Source organism: Schistocerca piceifrons, chromosome 1 (assembly GCF_021461385.2).
Source record: "Schistocerca piceifrons isolate TAMUIC-IGC-003096 chromosome 1, iqSchPice1.1, whole genome shotgun sequence".
NCBI classification, from domain to species: Eukaryota; Metazoa; Arthropoda; class Insecta; order Orthoptera; family Acrididae; genus Schistocerca; species Schistocerca piceifrons.
In genome coordinates, this window is record NC_060138.1 from 736193079 (window position 1) to 736209709 (window position 16631).

General features: G+C 39.6%; 1 protein-coding gene across 1 annotated transcript in view; it reads left to right on the forward strand.

Annotated features, from left to right (window-relative positions):
* The window catches only part of LOC124773404 (trypsin-1-like), a 174897-nt gene that overhangs the window by 102077 nt on the left and 56189 nt on the right, over nucleotides 1–16631 (forward strand). The window contains exon 5 of the mRNA XM_047249402.1: nucleotides 7571–7662. Within this exon, the coding sequence (XP_047105358.1) occupies nucleotides 7571–7662 (92 nt within the window). The remainder of the gene's footprint in view (nucleotides 1–7570; nucleotides 7663–16631) is intronic.

Here is a 16631-nt window from a genome sequence, read left to right on the forward strand (position 1 = left end):
TGATGTCATGGAAACAACGATGCTGTGAGTGACATTGCATCATTTGTGCTAATGTAGTCTCTGGTCACACTACTACACTGTTGTCTGATAATTACCTGTACCCTTAGGTCAAAACAACATATTTTATGTTGGAGTACTTCCATACAAAAACTGTGTATTCAGTAGACCTGTATGTTCACAGTCATTTTCCAGTGACTTTGTTTTTTTAGTCCCATCTGTTTCATGGGCAAAAGTTGCTACTGATGTTATGGAGGATAGAATTTTTCAGAATTCATGCTGGAATTCATTTAGCAGGTTATATTTATAGGAAAAAAGATTTCCTTTGGTCAGTAGTTACTCTTTCAGTTATTGACAATGTTTGAGGCCAAAGAAATTGACCTGTAATTCTTAGTCAGTAGTTACTTCCCTTTCATGTACCGGCCAAAAATAAGTGATTCTTAAAAGGTCATGGAAGTCCACAGTCAACTGGCCCACTGATCTATGTATTGCATTTATCAGCAGTTATGCCCATTCATTTCCATATTCTTTAAGTAATCTAGATAATATTTCATTTCAGGCATGGAATGTTTTTATTTTGGGCTTTGAAGTATTTTTCAATATGCCACATTTTCTAACAGCCTTCAGGAAAAAAGAATTACTCATTTCAGTTGAGTTTATTGCTGGTGTTGGTTCATTCACTTCCTCCTTGTATGTCTTACTAAATTGTTGTACAAATCTCTTGGAAATACTTTTTCTCAGTCATCAATATTCCAATTCCTCCTACTACTGTAGCCTATATACTATTTATTCTCAGATCTCTTATTTACATTTCCAGACTGTTTTACTAACATTGCTGGAATCATCTACATCTACATCCATTCTCCGCAAGCCACCTGACGGTGTGTGGTAGAGGGTACCTTGAGTGCCTCTATCGGTTCTCCCTTCTATTCCAGTCTTGTATTGTTCATGGAAAGAAAGATTGTCGGTATGCCTCTGTGTGGGCTCTAATCTCTCTGATTTTATCCTCATGGTCTCTTCGCAAGATATATGTAGGAAGGAGCAATATACTACTTGACTCCTCGGTGAAGGTATGTTCTCGAAACTTCAACAAAAACCCATACCAAGCTACTGAGTGTCTCTCTTGCAGAGTCTTCCACTGAAGTTTATCTATCATCTCTGCAACTACTGAATGATCCCGTAACGAAGTGCGCTGCTCTCCATTGGATCTTCTCTATCTCTTCTGTCAACCCTATCTGGTATGGATCCCACACCGGTGAGCAGTATTCAAGCAGTGGGCGAACAGGTGTACTTCCTTTGTTTTCAGATTGCATTTCCGTAGAATTATTCCAATGAATCTCAGTCTGGCATCTGCTTTACCGACAATTAATTTTATATGGTCATTCCATTTTAAATCACTCCTAATGCCTACTCTCAGATAATTTATGGAATTAACTGCTTCCAGTTGCTGATCTGCTATATTGTAGCTAAATGATAAAGGATCTTTCTTTCTATGTATTTGCAGGACATTACACTTGTCTACATTGAGATTCAATTGCCATTCCTTGCACCGTGCGTCAATTCGTTGCAGATCCTCCTGCATTTCAGTACAATTTTCCATGGTTACAACCTCTCGATATACTACAGCATCATCTGCAAAAAGCCTCAGTGAACTTTCAATGTTATCCACAAGGTCATTTATATATATTATGAATAGCAACAGTCCTACAACACTCCCCTGCGGCACACCTGAAATCACTCCTACTTCAGAAGACTTCTCTCCATTGAGAATGACATACTGCATTCTGTTATCTAGAAACTCTTCAATCCAATCACACTATTGGTTTGATAGTACATATGCTCTTACTTTGTTCATTAAACGACTGTGGGGAACTGTATCAAACGTCTTGCGAAAGTCAAGAAACACAGCATCTACCTGGAAACCCGTGTCTATGGCCCTCTGAGTCTCGTGGACGAATAGCGCAAGCTGGTTTTCATATGATCATCTTTTTCGAAAACCATGCTGATTCCTATAGAGTAGATTTCTAGTCTCCAGAAAAGTCATTATACTCGAAAATAATACATGTTCCAAAATTCTACAACTGATCGATGTTAGGGATATAGGTCTATAGTTCTGCTCACCTGTTCGACGTCCTTTCTTGAAAATGGGGATGTTCTGTGCCCTTTTCCAATCTTTTGGAATGATATGCTCTTCTAGAGACCTACGGTACACCTCTGCAAGAAGGGGGCCAACTTCCTTCGTGTACTCTGTGTAAAATCGAACTGGTATCCCATCAGGTCCAGTGGCCTTTCCTCTTTTGAGTAATTTTAATTGTTTTTCTATCCCTCTGTCATCTATTTTGATATCTACCATTTTGTTATCTGTGCGACAATCTAGAGAAGGAACTACAGTGCAGTCTTCCTCTGTGAAACAGCTCTGGAAAAAGACATTTAGCATTTTGGCCTTTAGTCTGTCATCCTCTGTTTCAGTACCATTTTGGTCACAGAGTGTCTGGACATTTTGTTTTGATCCGCCTACCACTTTGACATAACACCAAAATTTCTTAGGATTTTCTGCCAAGTCAATACATAGAACTTTACTTTCGAATTCGTTGAACGCCTCTCACATAGCCCTCCTCACACTACAATTTGCTTCGTGTAATTTTTGTTTGTCTGCAAGGCTTTGGCTGTGTTTATGTTTGCTGTGAAGTTCCCTCCTCCCCCCATGAACCATGGACCTTGCCGTTGGTGGGGAGGCTTGCGTGCCTCAACGATACAGATAGCTGTACCGTAGGTGCAACCACAACGGAGGGGTATCTGTTGAGAGGCCAGACAAACATGTGGTTCCTGAAGAGGGGCAGCAGCCTTTTCAGTAGTTACAGGGGCAACAGTCTGGATGATTGACTGATCTGGCCTTGTAACACTAACCAAAACGGCCTTGCTGTTGTGGTACTGCGAACGGCTGAAAGCAAGGGGAAACTACAGCCGTAATTTTTCCCGAGGGCATGCAGCTTTACTGTATGGTTAAATGATGATGGTGTCCTCATGGGTAAAATATTCCGGAGGTAAAATAGTCCCCCATTCGGATCTCTGGGCGGGGACTACCCAAGAGGATGTCATTATCAGGAGAAAGAAAACTGGCATTCTACGGATCGGAGTGTGGAATGTCAGATCCCTTAATCGAGCAGGTAGGTTAGAAAAATTAAAAAGGGAAATGGATAGGTTAAAGTTAGATATAGTGGGAATTAGCGAAGTTCGGTGGCAGGAGGAACAAGACTTCTGGTCAGGTGAATACAGGGTTATAAATACAAAATCAAATAAGGGTAATGCAGGAGTAGGTTTAATAATGAATAAAAAAATAGGAGTGCGGGTAAGCTACTACAAACAGCATAATGAACGTATTATAGTGGCCAAGATAGACATGAAGCCCATGCCTACTACAGTAGTACAAGTTTATATGCCAACAAGCTCTGCAGATGACGAAGAAATTGAAGAAATGTATGATGAAATAAAAGAAATTATTCAGGTAGTGAAGGGAGACGAAAATTTAATAGTCATGGGCGACTGGAATTCGACAGTAGGAAAAGGGAGAGAAGGAAACATAGTAGGTGAATATGGATTGGGGCTAAGAAATGAAAGAGGAAGCCGTCTCGTAGAATTTTGCACAGAGCATAACTTAATCATAGCTAACACTTGGTTCAAGAATCATAAAAGAAGGTTGTATACATGGAAGACTCCTGGAGATACTAAAAGGTATCAGACAGATTATATAATGGTAAGACAGAGATTTAGGAACCAGGTTTTAAATTGTAGGACATTTCCAGGGGCAGATGTGGACTTTGACCACAATCTATTAGTAGATTAAAACTGAAGAAATTGCAAAAAGGTGGGAATTTAAGGAGATGGGACCTGGATAAACTGAAAGAACCAGAGGTTGTACAGAGTTTCAGGGATAGCATAAGGGAACAATTGACAGGAATGGGGGAAAGAAATACAGTAGAAGACGAATGGGTAGCTCTGAGGGATGAAGTAGTGAAGGCAGCAGAGGATCAAATAGGTAAAAAGACAAGGGTTAGTAGAAATCCTTGGGTAACAGAAGAAATATTGAATTTAATTGATGAAAGGAGAAAATATAAAAATGCAGTAAATGAAGCAGGCAAAAAGGAATACAAATGTCTCAAAAATGAGATCGACAGGAAGTGCAAAATGGCTAAGCAGGCATAAGAGTCGAGGGGCATGAAAGGGAAGCAGTGGTTGGGAAGGGAGTGAGACGGGGTTGTAGCCTCTCCCCAATGTTATTCAGTCTGTATATTGAGCAAGCAGTAAAGGAAACAAAAGAAAAAGTTGGAGTAGGTATTAAAATCCATGGAGAAGAAATAAAAACTTTGAGGTTCGCCGATGACATTGTAATTCTGTCAGAGACAGCAAAGGACTTGGAAGAGCAGTTGAACGGAATGGACAGTGTCTTGAAAGGAGGATATAAGATGAACATCAACAAAAGTAAAACGAGGATAATGGAATGTAGTCGAATTAAGTCAGGTGATGCTGAGGGAATTAGATTAGGAAATGAGACACTTAAAGTAGTGAAGGAGGTTTGCTATTTGGGGAGCAAAATAACTGATGATGGTCGAAGTAGAGAGGATATAAAATGTAGACTGGCAATGGCAAGGAAAGCGTTTCTGAAGAAGAGAAATATGTTATTATCGAGTATAGGTTTAAGTGTCAGGAAGTCGTTTCTGAAAGTATTTGTATGGAGTGTAGCCATGTATGGAAGTGAAACATGGACAATAAATAGTTTGGACAAGAAGAGAATAGAAGCTTTCGAAATGTGGTGCTACAGAAAAATGTTGTAGATAAGGTGGGTAGATCACATAACTAATGAGGAGGTATTGAGTAGGATTGGGCTAGAAGATAAGTTTGTGGCACAATTTGACTAGAAGAAGGGACCAGTCGGTAGGACATGTTCTGAGGCATCAAGTGATCACAAATTTAGCATTGGAGGGCAGTGTGGAGGGTAAAAATTGTAGAGGGAGACCAGTAGATGAATACGCTAAGTAGATTCAGAAGGATGTAGGTTGCAGTAGGTACTGGGAGATGAAGAAACTTGCACAGGATAGGGTAGCATGGAGAGCTGCATCAAACCAGTCTCAGGACTGAAGACCACAACAGCACCTTGTCGTGTCTCTGGAGGCATCTTGTTGGGCCTAGGGAGGGAATTCTCTAACCTAAAAACCCCACAGGTGCACTGCACATGTACTCCGCTACCCTTGTAGCCACTTCCTGCGTGTAGTGCGCGCCTGACCTATGCAGGAGGACCCTATAGTTCTCCACCCGATAGCGAAGGTCGAGAAATTTGCACCGCAGATCTCCGCAGAATCGTCTGAGCCTCTGGTTTAAGCCTTCCCCCTCGGCTCGAAACCAGAGGACCGCGATTGGTTCTGGGAACGACACTACAAATAGTTAGCTCAGATTCCACCCAACGAGCGAGGCTTTCTGCCTTCACCAACTCTGCCAACCGACTGTATGAACTGAGGATGACCTCTGAATCCAGACGGCAGGAGTCACTGGTGCCCACATGGTCCAAGAATTGTTCCAAGAATCAGTTTCATACATGGTTTGTACATGTGATATAGGACAGTGGTAATCCTAGTTAGTTTCCAATACAGAAGTCATTTTGACTACACTGTTGACATAATAAAAATGCACAATAATGTAGGTTGGTGTACTAGATTGATTCTCCATGTGACAAAAGCAGTTATTAAGTGAGACGACATGATAAGCACAATGTAAACTATAATATGAATTGACAATTAGTGAAATTTGGTAAATGAGGTTTACTTATTATGATGTTCCATAAACTCAGACAAAGAATAGAAGCCACGAGCAACAATTTTCAGTCGGGTGCACCCAGTGCTCTCTTTCACTGCCGGCAGGGCCTCCTCCACATCTCGGATGAGACCCCCCCCTGGCAAGCAGACAGAGTGAACCCTGGCCTTCTTCCCTGACCTTTCCACTATTTCCATCACCTGCCTAACATTGGAGCTCCCAATCACTAATAAACCTCTCCTCCCGTGTGCCTGCTCAGACCTTGCTGAAGGAGTGGCCACATGTCCACTCACAGGCAGAGTGGGCGATGTCACATGGCCAGCCTTCACATTGACCCTCCGCCTCAAGCGACACGAACGCCATTGAACCCGCCACTCCCCTTGGGGAGAGGGTGGCCCAACCACACCCGGTACCCACAAATATGTCTCGACAGCAGGGACTGTGGGTGAAGTATGTAACACCTGAGGTGTACCATGTGACGCACCAGACTCTCCACTGCCGCTACACTCCGAGGCAGCAGCCTGAAGGTGGCTGACTGCGGCCATCAGCATGTTCAGCTGTTCGCAAACAGTGTCCAGCTCCTCCTGTGTCCATACACAGCAGTCACACATCCTATCCATCCTAAGAAATTAACAATTTACTGTAGAGAGTCAAGTAATCAACTTTTAACTAGACTGCTAATTCACTAATTCACTGATCTGATTGACATAATACTGTGATTTTAATGAAATTTGGCATTCCTTTTTGATACCTTAGGTAAGTTAGGAAGTAATGCAGTTTTGTGTGTCTGAATGGGACATATACCTCCTTACTATTTTCCATCAATTTAATAATTGTTGAGGAAGGTTTAAAATTCCCAGAATTATATGATTTTCTTAGTATTTTCGCCACTACTTTTGAGAGTGGATTAAAGATGGTACTGGATTCCAGTTCTAATCCAATTGAATCCCACTATTCCTCAATGACTGAGTTCTTCAAGAATTTCAGCAGTACCAGTTTTTTTGTGTAGAGTATTCTAGAGAAACCTAGCAAAATACAATACCACAGGGAAATATAAAGGGAATTTTTTAAAAAGTTGTATGTTGTTTTATGGCCAAAATATTGGGCTACGATAGAGGAGTGTGATATCAATAATCTATGTGCCTCTCTGGTGAAAATTACCTGGTCAACTAAGTTCCTTCCTGCATTGGCTCAGTATTCTGTAGACTATAGTATTACAGCCACAATTTCAGATTTTTCTTTAATTAGCCCACAAAAGTCAAGGATTTGCATGTGGTTGGAAGCTTGTGTTCATACATTATCTTTTAAGGATTCTGGCTAATCATAATGAAATAATGCTAAAATACAGGAGGAATTTGTGGAGACATATTTGACAAACATTTATTGACAACTGAGAAACAAAGAACCTGTGTGAAGAGCGTAAAGAAAGTTTTGATATTCACCAACACAAGAAGTGTCAGCAACTTATGTTCTAAGTATAAATGATGGTAGCATTGTCCAAGATGGAAAACAGATAAACACACATTTTGGTTGAATTTGATTTCTGAAGAGACTGAACTAGTGCCAAATACAGAAGGTTTTAATACATGTTGTTCTTTTTTAGACTTGTGAAAAATAAATGAAAACTATCCAAGTTTTAGTATTTTCAGATTAATGTCTGGAATCAAATTGCTGACCCATGAAAGTATTTAAAGACCATAATAATCATTTTGTATCTTTAGTGTGTAACTGCTGATTATCATAAAAATGCTTATTTTTAACTCCACAGGTAAAAGCCGGTTTTATTGACCAAAACAATCCTGGCAGTACACTGCAAAATTCCAGTGTTACAAAAATCATCACACATGAGGGATACATCATGTAAGTAAAATTATTTTTTAATGTAACAATTCTGTTCAATAACAGTTATATGTCACACAATATCATTAATTAGAAGTTGTAGAAATAAGCTGATGTCAGTTCTTTTTACAATAATTACTGTAACATGAAGGGAGCTCCAGAAGCAGGGAAATGTCAGGTGAGCTGGAATTCAAACCTCTTATCACTAATGCAAATGTCCATAACAGGAAAGCACGGTGCCGAAGCCTTAAAACCTGGACTATGGAGCAGTGAAAGAATGTCATTTGATTGGATAAGTTTTATTTTAGACTGTTTCCAGCTGCCGGCCAATGTGGCCGACTGGTTCTAGGCACTTCAGTCCGGAACCGCGTGACTGCTACGGTCGCAGGTTCGAATCCTGCCTCGGGCATGGATGTGAGTGACGTCCGTAGGTTAGTTAGGTTTAAGTAGTTCTAAGTTCTAGGGGACTGATGACCTCAGATGTTAAGTCCCATAGTGCTCAGAGCCATTTGAACCATTTGTTTCCAGCTCCTGGTCAAGTTTGCATCCCAAGAGTGACACATAGCGGTGGTTCGATGATGATTGGGCAGCCATATAGTGGTATTCCAAGGGCCTCTTGGTTACTCTGCAAGATCACATTACTGCTAAGGATTATATAGCCATTTTTTTTGGTCAGATCTATTCCATAGTACAACGTGTGTTTCCCAATGACAAGGCCCCCGTTCATACAGCTCACATAGGTCAGAACAGTTTTGTGAGCACAAGTATGAAATGACGCATCTCCCTTGGCCATCACAGTCACCAGATCTCAATATTATTGAGTCTTTTGGTCTACTTTGGAGAGCAGTATCCACCTCCATCATTGTTTCATGAACTTTCTGCTATTTTGCAGTAAGAATGGTATAAAATTTTTGTCCATAATCTTCTTAAACTCTGTGTCTTAATGCATGTATAAGCATTGAATCAAGTATTGTGTTCTATAACATGCACTAAGTAAAAGGTATTATGAGCCTAAAAAATATCAAAACATTGAAGTAAGCGCAAAATGTTGTTTCTTGCTTCTCATATTAAACAAAGCACACCTGAAGCGACTGCATGTTCAGCGAATTATACATTTAAAAACTTCATTAAATTTGTTCTTGAAACATTCTAACTTGATACCAGATAGTCTATGTCAGTGTTACTAAGCTCACAATTGTCCTGTAAATTTAGTATTATAAATTCAAAAATCAGAATTATAAATAACGGATGAGCTACTTTTACTGGGACACAAGAGATTTCATTGAACAAGTGTTGAGTTTGGTTAGCAGGCAATAGAAAACTTGTGAGATCTTCATGGACCTCTCTAAAGCATTTGAGTGCACGAATCATTTCAAGCCAGTGGAGAAACTGCATCAGTATGAGATTTGAAGGAAATCTCATTTCATAAAAAAGTTGTACATTCTGGATAGCAAACAGTGCATGGAAACCGAAACCGAAGATACTAATGGAAGAAATATGAACAGTTACATGCTTGAGTTACAAACTGTTGAAAGTGGTGTGCCACAAGGTCCTGTACTCAGGGCAGCACTATCTATTCTCTATTTAACTGATTTCTCAGACAATGTAAATCAGATACTTACAATGTAAGCTGATAAAACAACAATGACCTGTGCAGCTTAGACAAAGGAATTGCTTGAAAAAGAAGCAGTCCTGAGTATTGAAAATGAAAATATGTACTACAAAACCGTCTTTAATTATGAATTTGTCTAAAACAACATATGTAGAGTCCCAGACTAAACAGAGTGAAATGTACAGTCTAAATTTTAAAATAAATAGAAAGGTAATTAATTAAGTACACTGTAAAACATTTTTAAGAACTATTATTGAGAAGAATTTGTCATTTGCCTTTTACTGTGTAAAAGATAAACAAACAAATTTTCCTCATAAGCGACATGGTAAAAGTTGTGTATAATAAAACTCTCTGGTCAATTTACTATGGACTTGTGCTCCCACATGTGTCCTGCTCAATTTATGTATGGGTACATGCATAAGGTAACTACTTAAAAAGAATATTTGTAATTCAGAAAAGAGCATGAGGTATATTAGGATTACCAGATGTGCCAGTTTTCTGTGTTCGTCCCAGTTTCGGATTAGAGAAATCAATGTCCCAAAAAAATATTTTTCAGCTGGCAGTTTGTTCCGGATATCAGAGAAATATTCTCATACCTATTTTTTCTCAAAATTATTGTGGGGGCCTATATTAGCTAAATAATGAAAGTTTTTATTATTGAAGCTGACAGTCCCTTAAGGAGTATCATTGCATGGCAGTGTTGCTGAATTTCCATTATTGTCCCATATCTTGGTTCAGTTCAAACTTTGTAATAATGTGGTTCTCTTTTTCTCTGTCTGAGTCATATCATGGTTAATTTGTTATTAAAGTATTTGGTTGTTACAAGAAAACTCAAAATGCCAAAAGAAAGTGTTCATTCCTAGAAAAATATTCAGGAGGATGGTTTTTGATAAAACAAGGGAGAAGTGACTATGAAGTAGAATGTGTAATTTGTAGGTGCTGTGCTTCAGTTTTACATGGGGGAAGAGCAGATATTAAGGATCATTAAGCTAGCATACAGCATAAATCAGACTTGTACTCTGCAAGCACTTTGAACAAAGTGGACACTTATTTTGTTTCAAATTCATTTAAACAGGCCAAATTAGTGACACAGCAAAATTAGCAGCATGCTATCATACAGTTATACAACATATGTCTTTGAAATCAGTGGACTGTACTTCTAGGATAAGCTCCAAACTTTGTAATGATTCCGGAGTAGCGAAAAATGTGACATTGGGCTGAACAAAATCAACAGCAGTTATGAAACCAGCGTTAGCACCCATTACTGTCGAACAAATATGCAATGATCTTTCCAAGGCCTGTTATTTTGGTGTAGTTACAGGTGCTAGTAATCACAAAGCTGAGAAAATATTTTCATTAACTATTCAGTATTTTGTGGCATCAAATCGCATTCTACTGAAATTCCCTCTCTTCCAAATCAAACTGCCTCTGTAATAAGCAAGTTTTGCATCACTGCCATAGAGGAAAACAAAATTAATAAAAGTAAGTGCTTAGCATTTTGTGGTGGCTGTGCCAACACTAATTTTGTGTGAGTGTAAGTAGCTGGTACAAACAACGTCTTCACAAAATTGAAAAGTGAAGTTAGTGAAAATCTTGTAGGAGTTGGATTTCCCACACATGTATTACTTAATGCTGCAAAGGCAGCTGCTGATATGAGAGTGCTGATGTGGAAATGCTAAACTTCCCAGTTACTTCTCCATATACACAGTATGAATGGAGTGTCTGAAAGAATTTTGTGCATTTATTGACACAGAGTATCGTGCAGTGTTGTCACATACGAAAACAAGGTGGTTATCTTTGTTTGTTGCAGTAGAGAGAGTACTGAAATTATATGATGTTCTTAAGCCATTCTTCCTCTCAAAAGAGAAAAGCATCTAAATTTCTGACAACTCTGTTTCAGCATCCTCTGAAAGAACAACATTTATGGGCTTTTGGACTGTCATATGAGTGTATTTCAGAGATAAATACTTGAACTCAAGAAGACAGATAGCAGTATTAGAGAATTAGCTGTAATTTTGGAAGATGTCGGAGTTATATGATGGCATAAAGAGTAAAAATTTGTGCCACTCAAAATGACATCTGTTGTTGGTGTTGTTGTGGTCTTCAAAAAAATGGCTCTGAGCACTATGGGACTTAACTTCTAAGGTCATCAGTCCCCTAGAACTTAGAACTACTTAAACCTAACTAACCTAAGGACATCACACACATCCATGCCCGAGGCAGGATTCAAACCTGCGACCGTAGCGGTCACGCGGCTCCAAACTGAAGCGCTTAGAACCGCACGGCCACACCGACCGGCTTGTGGTCTTCAGTCTGAGACTGATTTGATGCAGCTCTCCATGCTAATCTATCCTGTGCAAGCTCCTTCATCTCCCAGTACCTACTGCAACCTACATCCTACTGAATCTGCTTAGTGTATTCATCTCTTGGTCTCCCTCTACGATTTTTACCCTCCATACTGCCCTCCAATGCTAAATTTGTGATCCCTTGATGCCTCAGGACATGTCCTACCAACCGATCCCTTCTTCTAGTCAAGTTGTGCCACAAACTTCTCTTCTCCCCAATCCTATTCAATATCTCCTCATTAGTTACGTGATCTACACACCTAATCTTCAACATTCTTCTGTAGCACCACTTTTCGAAAGCTTCTATTCTCTTCTTGTCCAAACTATTTATTGTCCATGTTTCACTCCCATACAGGGCTTCACTCCATACAAATACGTTCAGAAACGACTTCCTGACACTTAAATCTATACTCGATATTAACAAATTTCTCTTCTTCAAAAACGCTTTGCTTGCCATTGCCAGTCTACATTTTATATCCTCTCTACTTCGACCATCATCAGTTATTTTGCTCCACAAATAGCAAAACTCCTTTACTACTTTAAGTGTCTCATTTCCTAATCTAATTCCCTCAGCATCACATGACTTAATTCGACTACATTCTGTTATCCTTGTTTTGCTTTTGTTGATATTCATCTTATATCTTCCTTTCAAGCCACTGTCCATTCCGTTCAAGTGCTCTTCCAAGTCCTTTGCTGTCTCTGACAGAATTACAATGTCATCGGCGAACCTCAAAGTTTTTATTTCTTCTCCATGGATTTTAATACCTTCTTCCAACTTTTTCTTTTGTTGCCTTTACTGCTTGCTCAATATACAGATTGAATAACATTGAGGAGAGGCTACAACCCTGTCTCACTCCCTTCCCAACCACTGCTTCCCTTTCATGCCCCTCGACTCTTATAACTGCCATCTGCTTTCTGTAAAAATTGTAAATAGCCTTTCGCTCCCTGTATTTTACCCCTGCCACCTTTAGAATTTGAAAGAGAGTATTCCAGTCAACATTGTCAAAAGCTTTCTCTAAGTCTACAAATGCTAGAAATGTAGGTTTGCCTTTCCTTAATCTTTCTTCTAAGATAAGTCGTAAGGTCAGTATTGCCTCACGTGTTCCAACATTTCTATGGAATCCAAACTGATCTTCCCCGAGGTCGGCTTCTACCAGTTTTTCCATTCGCCTGTAAATAATTCGGGTTAGTATTTTGCAGCTGTGACTTATTAAACTGATAGTTCGGTAATTTTCACATCTGTCAACACCTGCTTTCTTTGGGATTGGAATTATTATATTCTTCTTGAAGTCTGATGGTATTTCGCCTGTCTCGTACATCTTGCTCACCAGATGGTAGAGTTTTGTCAAGGACTGGCTCTCCCAAGGCTGTCAGTAGTTCTAATAGAATGTTATCTACTCCCGGGGCCTTGTTTCGACTCAGATCTTTCAGTGCTCTGTCAAACTCTTCACGCAGTATCGCATCTCCCATTTCATCTTCATCTACATCCTCTTCCATTTCCATAATATTGTCTTCAAGTACATCGCCCTTGTATAGACCCTCTATATACTCCTTCCACCTTTCTGCTTTCCCCTCATTACTTAGAACTGGGTTTCCATCTGAACTCTTGATATTCATACAAGTGGCTCTCTTTTCTCCAAAGGTCTCTTTAATTTTCCTGTAGGCAGTATCTATCTTACCTCTAGTGAGATAAGCCTCTACATCCTTACATTTGTCCTCTAGCCATGCCTGCTTAGCCATTTTGCACTTTCTGTCGATCTCATTTTTGAGACATTTGTATTCCTTTTTGCCTGCTTCATTTACTGCATTTTTATATTTTCTCCTTTCATCAATTAAATTCAATATTTCTTCTGTTACCCAAGGATTTCTACTAGCCCTCGTCTTTTTACCTATTTGATCCTCTGCTGCCTTCACTACTTCATCCCTCAAAGCTACCCATTCATCTTCTACTGTATTTCTTTTCCCCATTCCTTTCAATTGTTCCCTTATGCTATCCCTGAAACTCTGTACAACCTCTGGTTCTTTCAGTTTATCCAGGTCGCATCTCCTTAAATTCCCACCTTTTTGCAAGTTCTTCAGTTTTAATCTACTAGTAGATTGTGGTCAGAGTCCACATCTGCCCCTGGAAATTTCCTACATTTTAAAACCTGGTTCTTACATCTCTGTCTTACCGTTATATAATCTGTCTGATACCTTTTAGTATCTCCAGGAGTCTTCCATGTATACAACCTTCTTTTATGATTCTTGAACCAAGTGTTAGCTATGATTAAGTTATGCTCTGTGCAAAATTCTAACAGACGACTTCCTCTTTCATTTCTTAGCCCCAATCCATATTCACCTACTATGTTTCCTTCTCTTCTTTTCCTACTGTCGAATTCCAGTCACCCATGACTATTAAATTTTCGTGTCCCTTCACTACCTGAATAATTTCTTTTATTTCATCATACATTTCTTCAATTTCTTCATCATCTGCAGAGCTAGTTGGCATATAAACTTGTACTACTGTGGTAGGCATGGGCTTTGTGTTTATCTTGGCCACTATAATACGTTCACTATGCTGTTTGTAGTAGCTTACCCGCACTCCTATTTTTTTATTCATTATTAAACCTACTCCTGCATTACCTCTATTTGATTTTGTATTTATAGCCCTGTATTCACCTGACCAGAAGTCTTGTTCCTCCTGCCATCAAACTTCACTAACTCCCACTATATCTAACTTTAACCTATCCATTTCCCTTTTTAAATTTTCTAACCTACCTGCTCGATTAAGGGATCTGACATTCCACACTGCGATCCGTAGAATGCCAGTTTTCTTTCTCCTGATAACGACGTCCTCTTGGGTAGTCCCCGCCCGGAGTTCCGAATGGGGGACTATTTTACCTCCGGAATATTTTACCCAAGAAGATGCCATGATCATTTAACCATACAGTAAAGCTGCATGCCCTCGGGAAAAATTACGGCTGTAGTTTCCTCTTGCTTTCAGCCGTTCGCAGTACCAGCACAGCAAGGCCGTTTTGGTTAATGTTACAAGGCCAGATCAGTCAATCATCCAGACTGTTGCCCCTGCAACTACTGAAAAGGCTGCTGCCCCTCTTCAGGAACCACACATTTGTCTGGCCTCTCAACAGATACCCTTCTGTTGTGGTTGCACCTACGGTACGGCTATCTGTATCAGTGAGTCACGCAAGCCTCCCCACCAACGGCAAGGTCTATGGTTCATGGGGCATCAGCTAGGGAAATTCAGAAATTTCATTATCATATTGAACAGTTTTACAAAACGTTTGTGGATTATTTTAAAAAATGGTCAATGAACTTGAAAGGATTTGCCAATTTCAAGTGGGTGTTGCTGGCTCAGAGCCTGTTTTGAATGAAGTGATAAAGACAGCAATATTTCTGCAAGATAAAGGGTAATCGATAGACAATAGTGCATTGTTTGGCCAGTTTTGCTTCCTCAACTTCGACGGCAGTAATAGTGATAATTGGCCATCAAATCATGTCAGGAGGCATAGACCAATTTCTCTGAACAGTGTGGGTGTATAGAGCAGTAATTGCAATTACTAAATCGGTCCAGTTCATCTTCAGTGTTCACGAACACAATGCTAGTGTGGAAAGAGTATTCACTCTAAGGAATGACCAGTGGTCTGGGAAATGTAATAGATTACAAGTATCAATAGTTCAGTCAATAGTAAAATGTGTTCTTAATTACAAAATTATAAAAAAGTCTACTCCCCGAGCAGATGCATAAAAAAACAGGGACCTACTGGATGGGATGAGACGTATCTTTCCTTCTCACCCCATCTGGTAAGACTACCCAACCCAGAGTTCTGGGTGACTTTTATGAACTCTACCCCTTTCCCTAAATATCTCCAATTCTTTTTCTTCACCCATCTTCCTTCCCCTTCAACCCTTCCACCAGAAGAAGGAGCCACTGTCTCCGGAAGCTCAAGTAAGTAAAACCATTTTTTATGTGTGTGTTCGCCTGTCACTCCTTGGAGAGTATTTTTTTTTATTTATACAGTTACATTATATTGTCAAAAATTTATTATTTTTGTTGTTATAATTATAAAATGAGGTATTCTGACTTTTATGATAACATCATTCAGTGGCAGGCTCTTCTCTATAAAGCTCGGAAATCTTTCAACAAGTGTTAATTTTTAATAATTTTGACTGTTTCTCAATACCACTGACACTCATCTTTTCAGTGGTATGAAAATTAAACTGGGACAGTACTCCAGGGTTTTTCTTTGTAAAGGAACTGTTGAAAATTCTATCCTCAACTTCAGTCCGTGTGTGACTAGACACTAATTTAGGTGTTACTAACAGCCTTTACATATGGCGAGAATTTCTTTGGGTTTTGTGAAAGACTTTTCAATAATATTCTGCTACAGTAGTCACTGATAGTTTCACACATTGATTTCTTGACAGCCAAATTCATTTCATTCAACATCAATCTATAACCCTATACATTGTTTTATACCTATTGTGTAGTTTTCTCTGATTTTAGAAGTTTCTTTACAGTGACTCTATAACATGGAATTGTTCTACTGGGTACATATCTATCCTGTTCATTGTCAATTATTCTCGTAAACATGAGTCATCATTCCTCTGTATGCTCTGTCTTGAGCAAAAATTTTAAAGTTCCTCCTTAAGATATGACACTACTACCTCTTTATCTAGTTTGCTGAAAATATAAATCATTTTCCAGAGTGAGATTTTCACTCTGTAGCGTAGTGTGCGCTGATATGAAACTTCCTGGCATATTAAAACTGTGTGCCGGACTGAGACTCGAACTCGGGATCTTTGCCTTTTGCGGGCAAGTGCTCTACCAACTGAGCTACCCAAGCACGACTCACACCCAGTTCACACAGCTTTACTTCTGCTAGTGCCTCGTCTCCTACGTTCCAAACTCTACAGAAGCTCTCCTGCAGTAAAGCTGTGAGAATGGGGCGTGAGTCATGCTTGGGTAGCTCAGCTCGTAGAGCACTTGCCCGCAAAAGGCAAAGGTCCCGAGTTCGAGTCTTGGTCCGGCACAC